At 64.0% G+C, this 18616-nt stretch overlaps 2 protein-coding genes across 4 annotated transcripts in view; one reads left to right on the top strand and one right to left on the bottom strand.

Annotated features, from left to right (window-relative positions):
- Window positions 1-18616, top strand: part of KCNQ1 (potassium voltage-gated channel subfamily Q member 1) — a 275965-nt gene that overhangs the window by 166715 nt on the left and 90634 nt on the right. The window lies entirely within an intron of this gene.
- The window catches only part of LOC149128232 (uncharacterized), a 62093-nt gene that overhangs the window by 26331 nt on the left and 17146 nt on the right, over window positions 1-18616 (bottom strand). The window contains exons 4-5 of the mRNA XM_089323304.1: window positions 4958-4992; window positions 3108-4082 (exon numbers count right to left, since the gene is read on the bottom strand). Of these exons, the coding sequence (XP_089179430.1) occupies window positions 3108-4082; window positions 4958-4992 (1010 nt within the window). The remainder of the gene's footprint in view (window positions 1-3107; window positions 4083-4957; window positions 4993-18616) is intronic.

Below are 18616 nucleotides of genomic sequence, written 5' to 3'. Positions count from 1 at the left end.
TGCCCCGGTACTGCACGTCTGGCGCGTGTCGTGTAATTGAAATACACAGCCGTGTGCCGAGGCCCCGTCCTGTTTGGCATCTGTGTTGCCCAGTACGGTGTTCCCACACCTCTCCATCTAGTCCCCTGCCCCTAACCACAGCAGCGGGCTCCAGCTGCCCGCCCCCAGCCAGGCCCCGCCGCAGCGAGCGTGCACACACAGCCCCTCGTTGTTCGGGGCCGAGCGCGCTGGCGTGTTTACTCAGGAGGGAAGCTGCTCTGCTGCGCTGCAGGTATAAAACATTTCATTGGAGGCAGAAGCGCGGGCCGGCTCGGCTGCGCCGGCGGCCGGGCCCACCTGCAGCACACAGGGCGGCCTGTTCCCTGCTCCCTGACTTGTCACTTTCATTTGCATTTCTCTGATGACCCAGGAGCTAGGACAGATTTTCCTGTTTGTCAACCCGCCTGCAAACTGCCAACCTTCCTGTCATTGCCTTTCTGGCCTGCAGGGCTTTCTCGTACGTCAGCTGTCATCCCTTTGTCGGCGTTAGTGGTTTCAAATCCCATGTGCTGTGGCATGGGTGAAGTGGTGATGCCAGTGAGAGCGAGAAGGGAGAGCCCGTGCCAGTGCTACTGTGAAATGGCATTGCCGTGCCGTCGTGACCTGTGCCAGGACGCGCTGACGGAAGAGAAGTCCTTGACGTGCACTGTTCAGAGGTCTGCCTGGGCTTTCTCAGAGGTCCCTGAGGCCACCCTGGGCCAGGAAACTCTCTGCACAGTTTGCTCGTCTTAAGCAAATGTCAATTTAGGTGTTCTAGTCCTCTGGGACCCACTTTTTCAAGGGGCTCAAGTTGGAACCTATAACCCCCACCTCTCCCCACTGCTACACAGCGCCATCTTGGTCCCAGGTCCCTTCCATCTAGGCCCCGGCGGCCTGCTCAGGCCTGCTCCTCTGCGCGCCTCCCTCCAGGTCACGGGGCCTTGGTCCGCCCTGTTCCGCACACATCTTGAGGGCTGTCTGTCCTGCTCCTCAGTGCTCTGGCAGGAAGTGGGAATGGACTCCCGCTGGGTGAAATCCTGACAGCTTTCTAACGCATCGTCTCACCCAGGAAAACAGTGTCTCTTCGTACCAAAAGGTCTTCCTTAATACTCTGCAGTAGGGCTGGTTTTTCACTGTTTTCCATACAAGTTGTCATCTTTGTTCATTTCCGGACCTGGTGTCAATGGTCCGCTGTTCTGATTACATCTTAATCTCCACTCTGCGTCGCTAGGCAGCCAGCAGGGCACGGAGAGCCAGAGCCTTCCCTCCTTCCTTCCCCTCGGGTGCGTGACTCTCACGTGCAGAACGTACCCCAGTCTCTCTTCAGCTGGGAAAGTTCCTGTAACTCAGCAGTTTTCAAAGTCCAGAGTCCAGGGGCTCCAGAGAGACCCCCAGACGTTTTTGGGAAAGGTCAAAGCCATTTTCATCTTAATGTGTGCATCTGATTTGCCTTGTCTCCTGTCACTCACAAGGCTGAAGAGCCTGCCAGAGGCAGCGGGGCCCAGGGGAGTGCGTGCCTGCAGAACCCTGAGTTTTCAACATGGCCTTTTCCTTTTCAAGAATGTGAGTGCCCACAGATATCGCCCGTGTCAGAACAGCGCTCACGGGGAGGGGGACACGCAAGCATCGGGAGCACCAGAATGTCTGAGAAGCCCCAGGGCAGAACCAAGCCCAGAGCCGCACGGTCTCGGCATCCTCGCTCCTGCCCGACCCTCCACCTCCGCTGCGTTTCCTTGTGTTAGGAGGGGACAGCAGGCAGCTCCCGGCCGCCTCGTCGTCTTCAAGCCAGCACACACTTCTGGTTTTTCTGCTAAGTTTACCGACAGTGACGTTTCGGTCTACAACTTGGATGCAGCCGGAGAAGCTGCACTTCAGCCCTCCCTGGTTAAGTGGGGCTCGCCGGCTGCCCGCCCCCAAGCCCTACCTGGGTGTCAGCCTTCAACAGAGAATGTCTCCGCCGCTGTCGGCAGAGCCGGTTTTGGTTTTCCCTCCTGTAGTCTCAGTATGCTGACTGCCTGGCACTGGACCACCTCTGCCTTCCAAGGAGAATCCCCACTCGTGCAACCACTGTCTAAGGCACTGTCGGGTGCAGTAGCGGGCGCCGCGTGGGCTCCCGCCTCTGAGTTCATCATGATCTTCTCCTCCGTGTTCTCTGTACTGAATGTGGACATGCTCTGATTCGCAGTTTAAAAAGCTCCCTTTAGCTGGAGCATAAATCCCAAAACAGAGCCACTTTCTCCTCAGCATGTTTGGAAACATTAAAATAGACCCACAATCAAGCAACCCGATCCTTACATTTTTCTCCTCGTGAGTCTCTGGGAAACAGGTGCAGACATGGCTCATTTGAGACACCATAGAAATCTGGTTAATCCTGCCTGCCCGCTCTCCCTCAGAGAGTGTTGCCTCACCAAGGCCGCGGGTCAGGCTCCTGACTGGGTGCGGGACAGGCAGCAGAGGACAAAACTGAACTTGTTTCTCCCAGGAGTCTCGGTAGGGGCAGCACAGTGAGGAGGGGCTGGGAGACAGACGGAGCGCCGCCATGATGATCGGGCAAGCGCCTGCACGAGGTGGTACCCAAGACAGGGCTGTGCGACCTGGGTCAGTCAGCCCCCTCGGGCCAGAGCACCCACGGCGGGGCAGCCCTGCTGCCTACTTGCCCAGGCTAAAGCTCCCATCAGTCATCTCTGAACCAGACCCTCCCTGGGCCCGGGAACGGATCCCCGTCTCAAAACCCCCATGCGCCAGATCCCCCACGCGGACCCCACCCCCACCCCATCTCTGATCTCCAGCTCTCCGGGAGACCCGACCCCAGCCGCCGAATCCGGTCCCCAGCTCGGACCTCCAGTTCCACCACGACGTGGCCTCCCACTCGGCCTCGTGACCGGACTCCGACCCCAAGTCGGGCCCCACAACCATGATTCAGACTTGCGCTGCGAACTCCCGACCCCAGCTCCGGCCCGCAGCTCGCCCCCTCCCCCCCACGCCGGCGTCTCCGAGCCCGCACTCGGATGCAGACTCCCGCCGCGCCCTGCCTGCGCCGTCGCCCGCGATCCGGACCACCGAGCGCCCCGGCCGCCCGCGGAGCTCACCTCTGCGCTGCCGGCGATCGTCCGAATCGCGCCGCTCGTTCCGGCTCCGGCGACGGCTGCGCTTGGGGAACCTCGCCCAGGAGATGCGGCCGCGGAAAACCAAGCGCGCCGGGATGCGGCCGCGGAGCGCCCCGCGGAGACCGCGCCACAGAGACCGCGCCGGGATGCGGCCGCGGAGATCCGCGCGCTGAGGTGCGCGCCACGGAGACCGCGCTGGGATGCAGCCGAGGAGATCCGCGCTGAGGAGCGGGCCACAGAGACCGCGCCACGGAGACCGCGCCGAGGAGACCGCGCCGAGGAGCGCCCCGTGGAGACCGCGCCGGGATGCGGCCGCGGAGACCGCGCCGGGACGCGGCCGAGGAGAACTGCGCGCTGAGGAGCGGGCCACGGAGACCGCGCCGAGGAGAACCGCGCCACGGAGACCGCGCCGAGGAGCGCCCCGCGGAGACCGCGCCGGGATGCGGCCGCGGAGACCGCGCCGGGACGCGGCCGAGGAGAACTGCGCGCTGAGGAGCGGGCCACGGAGACCGCGCCACGGAGACCGCGCCGGGCTGCAGCCAAGGAGAACCGCGCCACGGAGACCGCGCCGAGATGCGGCCGAGGAGATCCGCACGCTGAGGTGCGGGCCACGGAGACCGCGCCACGGAGACCGCACCGGGCTGCGGCCACGGAGACCCCGCCGAGGAGCGCCCCGCGGAGACCGCGCCACGGAGACCGCGCTGGGATGCAGCCGAGGAGATCCGCGCTGAGGAGCGGGCCACGGAGACCGCGCCACGGAGACCGCGCCGAGGAGCGCCCCGCGGAGACCGCGCCGGGCCGCGGCCGAGGAGAACCGCGCGGAGGAGCGCCACCGGCTGCAGACCGCCCGCAGGCGACGCGGCAACTGTTCTGCCCAGCGACTGCCGCGCACACCACCCCAGCCGCGGTGACGTGGCCGACACCCTGCGACTGATTGGCTAGGCCCGCGGGGAGGCGCTAGGCGCGGGCTGCGGCGCTGATTGGCTGATCGCGGAAAGCCGATGTGCCGTGCCCCGTCATTGGCCGAGGATGGCCGATGCTGTTGCCACCCGCAGTCCTATTGGCTGGGTGAGGCCAGCGCCACAGACCGCACTCCACCCCTGTCTGCCAGCCCCTCGGGGTCTGAGGTGGCGCGACCACCCCGCCCCCACCGCCCGAGTGTCACTTGGCCGTGGAGCCGGCGCCCAGCCTCACCAGGGCTGACCTGGTTGAGGAAAGGCAAGCGACTCAGTAAAGGGGGCTGTCCCGCGTCCCCCTGACCTTGGACGCAAGTGGTAGTGTTTCTGGAAGGATGCATGACCCAGGTTCGGGGGCCGCCTGCCCTGCTTGTGGTGGGGGCTTAGAAAGTGCCCTTCCCAGGTGTGACGGGACGAGCCCGGAGCCCCGAGCTGTGCTGCTCGCTGCCCTTCGCAAACACGGGAGCCCCCTTGCCTGAAGTGGCGCAGAGCCTGCGCAGCCAGCCAGCCCCGAAGGGCTCCGCCCCCGGCCCCCGCTGGGACCCTCGTGTCCCACCTCCGGATCCCTCCATGGCCTTTCGGTTCTGCCCAGGGACTCTGTGCTAACTCCCATTGAGTTGTTCCTTTGTTGACTGAGCACTGAGCACGTAGCCCTCACGTCTGAGGGGCCAGGCCCTCCCCTCCCTGACTCGCTGGGACAGGTTCTGCCCCCTCTCCCTGACCAAGCTCTGTCTGGACCTCAAAGGGACACCATCACCCTCAGGCAGTCACCATGGATGCCTTGTCCCTGACCAACACGGGCAGAGACCGGCCTGGGTCCTGGCTCTGACTCTGCCATGCGGGGACACCACCCCCCCACCCTGTCCCATTCCGCACCTGGACGGTGGAGGTGATACGGCCTCTCTGGAGGCCTGTGGAGACAGAAACAAGAGTGTGGGTAGCCCCAGCCCTGCTCTGCTCCTGCTGCTTGGGTGCCACCACCCACTCCTAGCACCCCTCTAGCCTTTCCCCAGCCTGGCAGTGGGCTCCAGACCTCTCTCTCATGACCTTCTCCGACCTGCCAGTCAAGGCCAGCCCTTTATCTGGGTGCTGTGTTCTGTTTCCACTTCCTCAGGGAGGCCGGAGGAACCCAGGTCTTGAGCAGGATTTCACCAATTTCAGGGTTTGCGTTCTGAGAGGAAACGCATGTTTTCAAAACAATGGGGACGCCTTCCTCCCTCAGAACGCACAGGGCCTTGCATTCCCTTTGTTAGCTGCCTCATGTGGAGGTGGCCTGGTGTCCTCGCTCAGGGACACGCAGCCACCAGCCTTCTGTTTTGCTCAAGGGTCTGGGGCACGCCTGAAAAGCCGCCCGTAGCAAGTCCATGTAGAGTGGGCACCAGCCTCCTGGTAGAGACAGACGAGGGGCATGACGGGGATTGGGTTCTTTAAGTCATAAAAGTTGAATTTATTTGATCTTACACATAACAAAGTGAGGGGTCCAATTGTGTGCCTGTCTGGGGGCTGATTCATTCATACCCACTTGTTGGTTATGGGACTCGCTTCTGTCTCTGTGTGACCTGTCGCCTCCAGCTGCTGGGCCCTTAGGTCTGACCTTGAAGTCTCCTTCACAGACACCGTACCTGTCCTTGCTCCTAGGACCTCTCCCTAGGCTGCTCGTAGAACAGGGCTTGGCAGGCCCACGAGCCTGCCACAGGCATTCCAGACCCAAGCTCCCCGGGCGAGTCCCATGTCCGCCACATGTCACCCCATTGCTGCACATGGGGCGCCGTCAGTCAGCTAGCCTTGCCTGCCAGCCCGCACACCTGTTGTGTGCCCCCACCCCCACCTCTTTAGTCTTTTGGGGGAGACGGAAGGGGAAGATAGTCCGAGGCTACGAGGGTTTTGTTGTGTGAGATGAGGGCCGTGTGGTGATTGGCTGCAGAGGCCTGTGAGACTGGTGGGCTCCAGGCCAGGGACACAGGCAGATGGGGGCGGGAGCTGGATTGGGGCACCCCGGCAGGATTTGGGGAGGGGGCTCCAGACTCAGCCAGCGCTCCTTCTGGGCTGTACTGTGGTCCTGCTCCACTTCCTGGAGCCTTTAGGATCTGGCGCCTGCCCCTGGCCAGCTCCTGGGGGTGGGTGCGAGGCAGTGAGCCTTGGGCGCCACAGTGACCAAGGGCAGAGCCTGCGTCCTTCTGTGTCTGGCTTATTTTATCTGGATGTGGTGGGGGCTGCACGGCATTCCTTGTGGTCCCTGCAACTCTGATATTTGGGGTTCAAAAGGTTTCCTTGCAAGCCTGTGTGCTGAGCACACACACACACGCACACGCACGCACACACAGCTGAAGAGAATTAGGCTCCAAACGCCCGCGCGGCTTTCCTCTTGATTCCAAGGTATTTAGAGTGGGGGCGGGGACTAGGGGAGGAAGTCGCTGAGCTGATTCTTCTGCATTTGCCAGCACAGAAGTGCAGATGGGGCCCAGAGCCACAGCGGGGTCCCTGGGGGACACTAGTTCTCTTCCACGCGGGCAAGGCAGGAGGAAGAACTGGGTGTGAGCCCCCCGCCCCACCGCGCTGAGCTACAGGGCGTGCCGGGGGTTCTGTGGGCCTCAGCGCTCGCCCCCACCCCACCCCCAGAGCCCAGGCTGGAAACAGTTTCGGGTTCCTGCACGGCTGCTCTTCTCTGAGGCAGAGAGGCCCAGGGCCCGTGGCTGCCTGGCCAAGATCGTCTTCCCAGGAAGGGCCCCAGCCCCATGCTGCTCTCTGGAGTGGGCCAGATCACAGCGGGGAGGGCCCGGGGTTCTCCCGGAGTGCAAGGCTGCAGCGGCCTCCACTCCCGTGCACCCTGGCACCGGCAGCTCCTCTTCACCCGTTAGCAGAGGTTTTCTCTTTTTGTTCCCCATAACCCCTCGACATGCATGCACACACACACACGAACACAGACACACGTGTGCACATGCACACACACGCACGCGCACACTCAGGCCACTGCAGCTGTCCTGGGAGAGAGCTTTGCAACCTCTGTGAGCCTCCCTGTTCTTGGCTGGCCACAGGTCCCTGCTGAACTCGCAGCCCACGTTCCTGTCCCAGAATCTCCCTCCTCCTGCACCTGCATTCCCTCTGGGCCTCCCCGTCATGACTTCACGCACATGGACGTGTTGGGGTGACATTCCGCCCTCACCCACCCCTTGAGACATGTACCCACCTTCCTCCCCACATCTCCGCTGTGCCCGCAAGTGGCACACAGAAAATGTCCCCACCCAAGGCTTTTGGCCCCCAGCTTGTGTGTTCTGTGCCCTGGTCGGTGCTGGGCACCCCTGCAGGGGGCACCCCAGGCCTCGTAGGCTGATTGAGGGAGTCCCACTGAGGCGTCTCTGGGGCAGAGAGCAGAGCCCCTTTTATAAGGATCACTCTGGGCCCCGAGTGGAGAGAACCCAGGGAGGCAGGAGGGCCCACGAGGGCTGTGCAGGTGAGGCATCTGTGGGGCTGTGAGAGGCAGCCGGGACAGGGAGGGGCTCTGGGGAGGCCTGGCGTCCACCTGGGTGGGTGCAGTGAGCATCAGGGACCGGCCCAGGGAGGGCAGGCTGGGATCAGAGGGAGCCCGGGAGTCAGATGGACAAGACCTGGATGGGGTTGGCCCCCTCTTCCCTGCCACAGCTCTGGAACGCTGTCACCCATGGGTGCGGCCTGCCTGTGATGCCCATCCCAGTTAGTTACCCAGGGTGACGGGGTGTGGCAGACGTGGGTGCAGCTTCCCCAAGAGTAACCCTGGCCAGGGCACTCCTGGGCCCCCACCACACCCCTTTCTCCAAAAGCAGCCAGAAGGAGACTGACAGGAGATGCCCTTAGATGCTCACGCTGTGTTCTGGCCAGGCCTGGCCAGACAGCTGTGTGTTCCCATGTTTGGGAGTGGTGACGCCAGGGCGGGCAGCCAGGTGAGTGTGTGGGGACGAAGGGCAGTGTGGGCTGCAGGCTGCTCCCCAGCACGAGGGCAGCTGTGCTGGGTGTGTGTTTGGGCACCATGCGGCCAAGCCAAGCCCGGCCCTCCCGGGAGCCCCCGCTTCGATGCAAGCTAGCTGCAGCTGTCTTGTGCACACCTGCTTGGGGCCTGGTTGGGTTCCAGGCCTGGGGGGTGGGAAAGCGGCGTGAGCTGGGCCCTGCCAGACCCACGGCCTGGAGAGCCTTATCTGTCACCACATTCTAGAAGCGCTTTCTTCCATGAGATTCCCGAGCTCGTCCTGCCCCGCCTGTCCAGGCCTGCTGTTCCCACGACCATTACTCAGCCTGGACAGTGCTTTGAGGTCTCTCTGAAGGCCTGGGGGTGGTGTCCACAGTGAGCCCCCCTCCTGTGGCTCTGGTGGCGGCAGTTGAGGTCCCTCCGTGGGTGTTCGTAGTGAGGTCAGATGTCCACAGGGCTCTCTGAGCTCGTGGAGGGCGAGGCCGCTGAGCGGAGGCCCACAAGGCCCCTGGTGGGCCGTGTGCACAGTGACCGGCCGTGGGGGCTGTGCAGAGCGAGGCGGGCAGGCCTGAGATGGACACAGGAATGAGAGGAAAGGGCGCCCAGCACCCCTGCGGCTGCGGTGCCTTTGAGGTTGTCTGCAAGGCCTTTATCTCTTTTTCAGTGTTTATTTGTAACTACTTGAAAGGCAGAGAGAGATCTTCATCAGCTCGTTCACTCCCGTAACAGCCAAGCCTGGGCCAGGCTGAAACCAGGAGCCTGGGACGCCACGGGGGTCTCCCACGTGGCTGGCAGGGGCCCAAGCACTTGAGCCATCATGTGTTGCCCCCCAGGGTGCACTGGCAGGAAGCTGGGTTGGAAATAGTTGTAAGGGCACAATCCTTGTCACCACTCGCTGTCGAAGTGGAGAAACTGAGGCACAGCACCGTCAAGGGCCTCCTCAGGTGTGCGGCAGGTGGAGGGTGCCGGGGCTGGAGCTCTCCTACCCTCTCTGCTCAGAGTTCAGCTCCCCCATAGGCCTCCCGGGGCTGAGCCCGCATGGACCTCCACATGCAAGTTCCAGGCTGGCCAAGCAAGTGTGCCCAGGTGGGGAGGGCAGCCAGCCTCCCAAGGTACCAGGTGCCCTGCTCCCAAGATGCCCCCCAGCACCCAGCCAGGCTTAGGGACCTGAGGACACCCCGCCAGCTCATCCTTCTTGGTCATGGATGGGCTGGGGCTGGGGAGGCCTTGGAGGGTCTGTCCACAGCAGGGAGGGAGCCGTGCCCTCTGCCGCCGGCAGCTCCTGCACACGCAGCCGGGCGTGGCGAGGCCGTGGGTCGGGAGGTCACGGAGGCTCTTGCCTGAGGCTGCTCGCTGGCGTTTGGCTTTCGCTCCTTTCTGTGCTGTGTCCCCTCGCACAGAGGGGAGAGGAGGGTCCCGTGGTAGGCGGAGGCTGGGCGTGGAGACCTCTGGGGCCCAAGGCTCACACCTTGGGGCGGCAGGTGAAAGCTCCAGGCAGGCGTCGCGCAGACCCAGTGTGCGCCGCTCTCTGTCCCGGTTCTCCCCCGCCCCCTGCCCAGGCCGGCAGCCAGGTCTAAGCTCTCCTTGGGACATGTGAATCGCAGCGAACATTTTAAAGCTGTGACACGTTCGGAGCCTGGCCACAGGGCCAGCTCCAGCTGTGCGGGAACACGGCAGAGCACCCGGTCACCTTTCTGTGCTCGGAGTACAATCTTTTTTTGGAAGCCCTGCTGGAAAATCTGAATCTTGTGAGCCATCAGCTGTTTATAATCAGAGAAGCATATGTTTAAAGAGCTGAGGGGCCTCATAAACTCCGTGTGCAAATTACCTTTGGGGCCGCCTGCCCCAGCGCCCCTCCCCGCGGCTGCCGCGGCTGGCCAGGGGCTCCGTGTGCTGCGCAGAATTAGCTGTAACCCCGTTGTGGCACGGGGTCTGTTTAGCTTTAGTCACGTCAGCTTGGCCCTGGAGCGTGGGAGCCTCCATCTCCCAGGCAGCTTCCAGGCCCCCAGCCCCAGCCCCCGCCCCAGCTGCAGAGCCCTCCTGGCTCCTGCTCCCAGGCCTTCCCCGCGGCAAGCAGCAAGCCTGGAGGCTGTGAGCAAGGTGAGGGGCAAGCTCAGCCTCCGGGGGCCTCCAGGGGCCCCAGACCCGGGGAGTCCCAGAACAGAGAGCCGCTCGTGGGGTCTGATCCTGTGGCTGGGGCTGGGTTTTGTGGGGTTTTTTTTCCCCGTTTATTTGTTTTGCATTTTTTGGTTTTCATTTTTGTTGTTATAACAGCTTTATTAAGATATAATTCACGTGCAGTACAACCCACCCCTCTGAAGTGTAGGACTCCGTGGGTTTTCGTGTGTTCAGAGTTGTGCAACCGTCCCTGCGAGCTCTGGCCGGCACTCCCGACGCCCCGCCTCGCGGCAGCCGCGCTGGGCTTTGCCGTGTGAGTGCTGCAGGGCCGGGAGGCGCCCGGTGCCTGGATCGGTGCTGACTTCCCTGTAGCTCGCGTCGGTGCCACGTTCCTCTTCACGGCTCGGTGCTGTTTCCTGGTGCGGGCAGAGCCGAGGCTAGGGGTGTGGACTCACATCTCCGGGTCTTGGGCTGTTCTCACCCGTCAGGGTACCTGCCAGATTGTCTTCCGGAGCAGCTATGCCATTTCACAGTCCCTGGGTGGCTCGTGAGGGTGCCTGTGTCTCCCAGCCCTGCCGCCAGTACTTGGTGCCGTCCCCTGTTCTCGTCTGTGGCTTCCCCGCTGACCACTGAGGGCGAGCGCCTTCCCCGTGCCGTGGGCCGCCCCATTGGTAGCTGGGCCGCTTGCCTTCTGTCGCCTGGCGGATGCAGGCTCCTGCGTTCGAGAGCTGAGTCCCTTGGCAGCCATTTCATCTCCCGTCTCGTAGGGCCTCTTCCCCTTCCTGGGCGTGTCCTTTGACCCTCAAGGGTTCTAGTTTTAGTGGAGTCCAGCCTGCCTGGTTTTGAATGGTGAGGTCATGCGTGGGCCATTGTGAAACCCCAAGGTCACGAGCTGCGTCCCCAGCGGTCTGTGCTCTTCTGGGTCATCAGCTCATTCTGCACTTGCTGAAGAGGCCAGGTGTCCTCTCCCCTGCTGAGCGGTCTCAGTGCCCTTGAAGAGCACAAGTCCCCTGGGCTGGGGCTCCTGTGGTCCGTGTGTCTCGGCCGACTCGGAGCCCCCTGCCTGCCTGCGACGGACGCGCAGTGAGCGCTGAGCGGGACAGGGTGGCTTTCCAACTCTCTCCTTCTCAAGATTGCTGTGCCTATTCTGGGTCCCTTGGGTTTCCCTACAGATTTTATGATCTGCTTATCAATTTCTGCAAAAGAACCACCTGGCCTCTGAAGGGGCGGCACCCGATCCCCGGGTCAGCAGGGGAATGCCGCCGGCCCGGCTGCGCCGTCTTCCCGCCCGCGAGCACGGAGCGTCTCCTGGCCACGTGCAGATTTTCAAGAGTTTCTGCCACGAGTACCCGCAGTCTTCAGAGAGGAAAGTTGTGCATGCCGTGCGGACACCGTGGGATTCCGTGCCCCCGTGGCCCGGGGCCGTCCTCCTTCCCCGTGTCCCAGGTCCTGCTCGGCTCCAGGACCACTCCCTCCAGGTGCTCCCCCCGTCCAGTGCTGGTCCCCTGCCCTGCCACGGCGTACAGGCTGCTGCCCAGGCCCTCACGCCCTGCACCCTGTGCTGTCCCGGCACCTCCTGGGGGCCTCTCCCGCGGCCAGGGTCTCAGAGGCCAGGCTGGCTCCGCCTTCCCGCCCACTTGTGCGCCCTGGGGCCAGGTGCGGGACAAGGGTGCCGCAGAGCAGCTCTGGGCAGTCCGTTCTGTCTCGGGTCCCCACCATGGGGAACACCCCCTAACCACGACCTGAACGCCTCCAGACCTCCACCAGGCAAATAGGAGTTTGGCAGCTGACAAAAGGAATTTGATTTTTCAGATTTCCTTTCAACCCCAGGGTCTCAAATGCAGTGTGCAGACCCCAGAGGGGAGGGTCCCGGCGCTGCTTCTGACGAGGGCGCCAGGGAAGGCAGCTCCCGTGGGCTCACGGCGAGGGCGCTCCTGGAGCCCTGGGCGGGCAGCAGGTGGCAGGGGCAGCTCGCCTGTCCACGCCTGTTGCAGCCTTTTGGGCCAGATGGGCCCTGCGTCAGCTGGGACGTCCCTGCCTCACTGGGTATCCTCCCTGTCAGCCCGCCCCTCCGAGCTCTGTGCCGCTCACTCGCTTCGTTCACCCCTGCTGGCTGGGGTACCGGGCGCCTCCTGTATGCACGCCTCCGCTGGGCATGGGCATGGTGGGGGGCACGCAGAGCTCCAGCAGGGTCTCGCCGAGTAGCCTGGCCGTGCCGGGGCCTGGTGGGTACAGCGCAGGAACGCCCCCTTGGGGGTTTGCTCCCCCTGGAAGTCTGGGGAGGCGCAGGGTGGGGCCCCGAGCGATCACGGGGGGGGGGGGAGTTGCAGGGTAGAGGATGAGCTCCCTCCTCACTGCTCCCCTGCCAGCGCTCGCGGGCCTGGGCGGCTGCAGGCCCCAGCGCTAGACTCTCCTCCTCTCCTCTCTTGGCTTTGTCTCCCAACTCATAAGATGGGGGTGGCTCGGGGAGCTCTGGGGGCTTCCGTTCCTGTTGGAATGTGCAGATGGGGCCAGCGGGGGCCCCTGCCCCCAGGCCTGTGGTGGGAGCCTCCCCCAGCCAGCTCAGCCCCAGCCCTCAGCCTAGTGCCGCCACACCCGATGGCCGCGGAGCCAAGAGAAAGCCCGCTCCCGGCCTCGGCTACACTTGACTTTCTGGCAGCCTCTTGGCGAGGAGCCGCACGCTGTCTCCCGGGGAGTCTTTGTGCTGGAAGGGAGGCAGCGGGGAGACGTGGAGGACCCAGCCCATCTCCCTCCCAGGCCATCGTCAGAGTACAGGCAGCTCCTGGGAGAAGCTCAGCTTGTGAACAGGGTGGGGTGGGGTTCCCGGAAGACGTAAGGAGGCAGGGGCCACCTGAGCAGTCTCCCCTCCGCGAGGGGCACCCCCAAGAAAGTACCAACCGCCAATCCGGTGTTACCTCATGGACTGCACGTCAGGAAGGGGTCAGCCAGCACCCTGCCCAGAAAGTGGCCCCCGAGCCCCCGAGCCCCTGCCCCTCTCAGGCCTGGGCCCCTCCCCCGCCCCGCCCCGCCCGCCTCTGGAAGTGTTCCCTGCATCACATCGCTCCCCGCGCGGCACCGGCCCTGCAGGGCCCATCCTCTGCCGCTCGCCGAGCCTCTGCACTCGCCTTCGCCGCCGCGGCTTTTATTGTTTTATTTTATTAGCCCAGCTATATTGAGTTGGGAAGCGCTAACAGCAATGGATTCTTCTCCCCCGGATTCCAGGACAAGTCGTAGATGTCGTGGGTTTTGATAAATCACCACCACTCGTACATTGCACCTCCTCCTGCCTCCCCCTTCTCCCTGCGGAGTAGGGGTCTCAGCAGTGGGGGCTCTCGGTGCCCCCAGGAGGTCTCGGTCACCTCCCCCCGCCTGGCTCCCACTCGACACAAGGAAAAACCAAGCTCAGAAGCCGGCCAGCCTTCCTGGAGGCCACGGGCACGGGCGCCGCGGCCCCTGGCTGAGCCGGGCTCCGGGAGAAGCCAAGTGCGGGGCGAAGGGCCGGGGAGGAATCCGGGCTGGTTTGGCTGCTGGTGAGATTATCCATTAAATCCACACTCCTCGCTGCAGAGTTCGTGGGTTGGGAGCATGGAGCGTACTCTGGCCATCTTACATTACTGCGATATTGCTTCCAGATGCGCACACAGCCGCTCCGAGGGCAGCCTGCAGACACGACGGCCCCGCACACGGCTCGCCACCCGGCCTTTGTTCTCCACTTCCCGCCCCGTTCCCACTCGCTCGGGTGTGGAGGAGGGGGCCCTGCGGTCCTCCCGCCCACGGCCGCCCTCCCCACAGGGAATCTCTGCTCCTTCCTGGGCCTGTCCTGCCGAGGCGGGGAGAGGCTGCTCCTGCGCTGTGGTGCCGTCCTGGGAGCACAGTGTGCCCATGCCCAGGCTTGGAGCACCAAATCCAACAGGAACATGCTACGTTCTACCCCGAAGGGCGGAGTGGGGCCTGTCTGCCCTGAGGCCCACTCTCCATGTGTATTCCAAGTCCTGAGGCCACCTTTAGACTTCCTTGAGGGGCCCCTCTGCTAGTTCCAAGTGCACTTGGGGTGGCGGCGGGGCTGTCAGCAGCCACTGTGTCACCAGTGAGGACTGAGGTTGGCTATCCCCCTCCCCTGCTCCTCTCTGAGTCCCCGGAGCTGGGCCACGGGGGCTCTGGGTAGGTGGATGGGCTCCCGGGAGTGGTGTCAGGTGGACCAGCCAAGGCTTCATAGAGGTGGATTCTCAAAGGAGGAGCCAGCGTGGCAAGCACAGGACACAGCACACTCAAAGGCACGAGGGGAGGGCCCAGCCCCAGATGCAGAGCTGAGAACCGTGGCTCTCGGGGCCAGAGCCGCTGGGTGTGCAGAGTGCCCGGTCAGCTGCCATGTGGCGGACTCCTCTCTGAAGCGAGAACGTGTGGACAGATGTGCCAGAGTCCCACTGGGCACCCTGGGGGGCTTGCAGGAGGGGGCCGCCTGGGAGTCCCACGTGCCATTTGCAGAGTGGCAGGGCAGGGGCCAGTGGGAACTCACTAGTGACGTTTGGTGCCAGCGTCACACACGTGCTTTCCCTGACCTTGGCAAGGCTGCGGTGTGGAGATCCAGAGACGCAGAGCATGGAGGCAGCCAGCCGGCACGTGGCCACGACGCTCTCACGGTCTCTGCTCTGGAGAACTCAGGCACCGTGTTCCACAGGAAGGCCGTGTCACGTGGACCCTTGTCCTGGAGGAGCCCAGGAGCAGGCAGGGCAGGCGGCTTGCCCCTCAGTGCCCACTGGGGCCTTGGGAAGACCAGAGAGGATGCTCTTGCGGGCAGGGAGAGGAGGGCAGCCACGGCCCAATTTGCAGCTGCGGTGAGGGATGGGACTGCCGCACGCCGCCAACACGGGGCCCGGCCCGCCTCCTTCCCTGGCGCCTGCCAGCTTTCAGGTGGACAAACCAGGAGGCCTCTCCCGGGGAGAGTGGGAGCCTTCCCAGGGCACCCACACTGCCCGCCCTGTCCCTCGGGCCACACTCCAGCTGGCCTCACTTGCCAAGTGCTGCCGCCAGGGCAACCCGTGCTTCCCAGGATCCCAGCCCCAGGGAGCAGCCACAGGGCCCCAGCTCCAGTGACTGAGTGGTCGGGGTGGCCAGGGCAGGAGCCGGAGGCATACCATGAAAGCCAGGCCCCTCGCCTCCCCACACGCCTCAGGCTGGCCTGCTCGGTGCAGTGTGGCCCAGGAGGGGCTGCCCTCTGCCCAGCGGCCTACAAATTCTGAATCTGACTACCTGGGATAAGGCAGGGCTTCCTGACAGCCATGGACAGGGTGATTAATCCCCGCCTGGGTCTGGGGGTCTCTGCACCCCAGGGCAGCGTCCTGTCTTTGACCTCTCGGCTCTGCCGTGGGAGCCCCGACGCCTCCCAGGAGGTCAGGGCCCTGTGCCTAGCACAGCTCGTTTGTCTTGGTGCCCGGATTCATGTTAACCACTGCTTGTATCCCTTAAACTTCTTCACATTTGAGGCTGTCATAAATAACCCCAGCGCAGGGTGCCCCCACCCTGCGTGCCCCAGCTTGCCCTCATGTCCCCTGGCTCATCTGAGGACCCCTGAAGGAGTGGTATTGGGTGCTGGGGAGCCATGAGGCTGGCTGTGCAGGCCTCTGTGGGCAAAGGTAGCTGGCCAGTGTGCAGCCTGCTGGCTCTCAAGGAATGGCTGGGCAACCCTGCTCCCTCCCAGCCCCGTCCTGGCCTCCAGCGTCCAGGGCACACGGCTCCCTGCCCAGGTTCCCAGGAGTTGGCCTGCCAAGTAGCTTCGGTACACACAGCTCCGCTCCCTGCCTCCCAGGGTGTCTTGTCTTGAGGGCTTCCCAGCAGCCAAGACCCGGGGCTCCCTCCAAGGAGGGGAGCACCTGGCTGTGGCCAGGAGTCCTGCATGGGGGCAACTGGCAGGCACAGGCCCCCAGCCTAAGTCGGAGCCCAGGCAGTCCCCACCGAGCCAGGGCTGGGATCCCGCTGTGCCCCGGGAAGCATTTCAGTGGCCCAGCCCCAGGGCGTCCTTGTGTCTCCAGCTGCTTGTCCTGCAAGGACTCCTGCTTGCTGTTGCAGACAGCACTGGTCAGCCCCATGCTGGTCCCTACACGTCGGGGCAGTCGGCCACCTCGTGCAGGATCCCGTGGACTTGGGTGGGCCACCTTGGAAGTCCTCAGTGCTGTCCAGGAGGAGGAAGGGGGAGTTGGATGACCCCAAAACGAGAGCACTGATGGGGAGCCCCACGGCATATGGAGCCCCACGGCAGGAGACCCTGTCTCTCCAAACACGCTGACCCCGGGCAGCTACAAGGCCAGCTGAGAGTTGTGGGTGGCCAGGGTGGGAGTCGTCCTGCTCCTTCTGTCTTCTCCCAGGACTGCATCGTGAACTGAGGGGCCGGGGGCGCAGGGAAGGGGGTTCTCAGGGGGTTCAGGGGAGCTCAGTCCCATCCTGGCAGGCTTTGTCCTGCTGTTTCAAGTCCAGGCTCAGAGTGGGGCAGGAGCACGGGCGGCACAGCCTGAGAGCCAAGAGTGGAAGAGGGAGGAAGCGGCCTGGCCAGTTCCCATGGGGCGTCCGGCTTGGCGTGCCTGCTGGAGTCCTAGCTCAGCATCAGGGTCTCTCTGGGCTCATGGAGGAGGCCAAACGTTGCCCCGGTTCTTGGTTCCTGGAGGCCATGGAGGGCATCTCTGTGGGGGAGGCAGCTCCGTGTCTGTGGAGGGCCCCCTCAGTTACTCCAGGCTGCCAGGCCAGACGTGCCCCATCCTGGCTTAAACCCTGCCTCAGGTGGAGCCCAGAGCTCCGGCTCACGCACTTTCCCGGCCCGTGGCGGCCTTGCGCACCTGCCTCCGGTCTGTGTGGTGGAGGCCCCAGCCGCTCTAGGCATCCTCGCCGAGCTGCCCGCCCTGCCAGTGCCTGGATGAACCTGGGCTGTTCCTTGAGTCTCCTCTCGCAGCTGGACCTGGGCCCCTCCAGCAGCCAAGGCCACGTTCCCTGCCCTGGCCCACAGGGTGCAGCCACTCCGTGCTGCCCCCAGCCACGTGCTCCAGGCACAGCTTGCTGGCTCCCTGCAGGAGAGTCCCCCAAACCTGTGCCTGGCAGGCTGCAGACGTGAGACATTAAACACACACGTGCAGTCCTCACGCGTGAGGAGCTGTGCTGTCATCACACCCATGTACAGACCGCCTGAGTTTGTATAGTGCAGCAGTCGGGAGCGCCTCTCGGGCTGAGCACACTGGGGCCATGACGCTGCCTGCTGGTAGATGACCCTTGCTGATGGCCACAGCAGCGTCCGTGATGGCAACGTGGCCTGGGGACAGAGCTTCAGTGCCAGGCACTGTGCTGGCTTTAGAGAAACAGAAAGCCCCATGATGGCCATGACCTCCAGGGACAGCCCGAGCTTCCCTCATCTTCAGCCGTGGAAGAGAGAAATGGACAGGACTCCAGCCTCATCACAGAGGCATAACTGGGTCCTCATGTTGCGTGCAGGTCCCCAGCTGCCCCCTTGCCTGCCCAGGCACAGGTGCAGCCGTGTCCTTGCCACTCTAGGGTACCAGACCATGTGATCTCCCACAGCTGGCGCCTGTGCCACCCGCGTCGCTTGGTGCTCAGAGGGTGAGAGCAGTGGGTTCGATGTCTGACGTTGCCAAAGGGTAGTGGGGAGACACACATGTGCGTTGTTGACACGGGGGTCTTCCACACAGCTTATACACGCCAGGCTGGCAGTGCCAGGACAAGCCACATGCCCCTGCTGCCTGCTACCTTCAGAAGGACTGGCGGTGCCCATGGACACATGTGTCAGCAGCCCCGCTCCCACCCATCTCTGCTCCCTGGCTCGGCTGCCTCCCAGGGCCAGGCTGAGCCTGCACTGGCCTTGTGTGGAGCAGCTGAGGGCCAGGAGCAGCCACCGGCCTGGGGCAAGCCTCCCAAAGGAGAAGTAGCACCTCCCAGGTCTCCTGGCTGCCTCTGTGAGGAGCGTGGGCCCCTGGGCTGGCCAGAGCGGCAGCATTATAACCCCTGCCTGCTCCGGCTGGGGCCTGCTCCTGCTGGGGCCTGCTCCGAGCATCATCTCTGAGACATCTGCCTGGGTGCCCAGGAGGGGCCGCTGCAAGCAGGAGCGCCCTGGCATGCGGGCCATGCTCAGGGTCTCAGTCTGTAGGGAGTTGGGCCCTGTTTTCCCTCATCCTGTGGTGTGGTCTTGGGAAAGGGACTTTGCTAGGAACTGGGGCCTGGCCTGGACCCCGAGGCCACCAGGCCCCCCTTCCGGAGGGAGAGACGGTAGCTCTGGGCTACCCCACTCCATGCCAGCGCCTCGGCCCCTCCCCAGCTTTTCAGGAACGTGGGCAGACACAGCTGTCTGCAGGAGACAGGCCCAGCGCAGGCAGGCGAGCACTTTGTCTTTGGGAGGCGGGGAAGAGGCTGGGATGGGGGCTAGTGAGCCTGTTTCAGGCCTTGCGTTGTGAGCGTCAAGGGTGTGAGCCCAGCTCCGAGGA

Source organism: Oryctolagus cuniculus, chromosome 1 (genome assembly GCF_051225735.1).
Source record: "Oryctolagus cuniculus isolate XC-2025 breed Fujian yellow rabbit chromosome 1, ASM5122573v1, whole genome shotgun sequence".
Taxonomy (NCBI): domain Eukaryota; kingdom Metazoa; phylum Chordata; class Mammalia; order Lagomorpha; family Leporidae; genus Oryctolagus; species Oryctolagus cuniculus.
The sequence above is the reverse complement of the archived record's forward strand: the minus strand, read 5'-3'. Positions and strand labels throughout refer to the sequence as shown.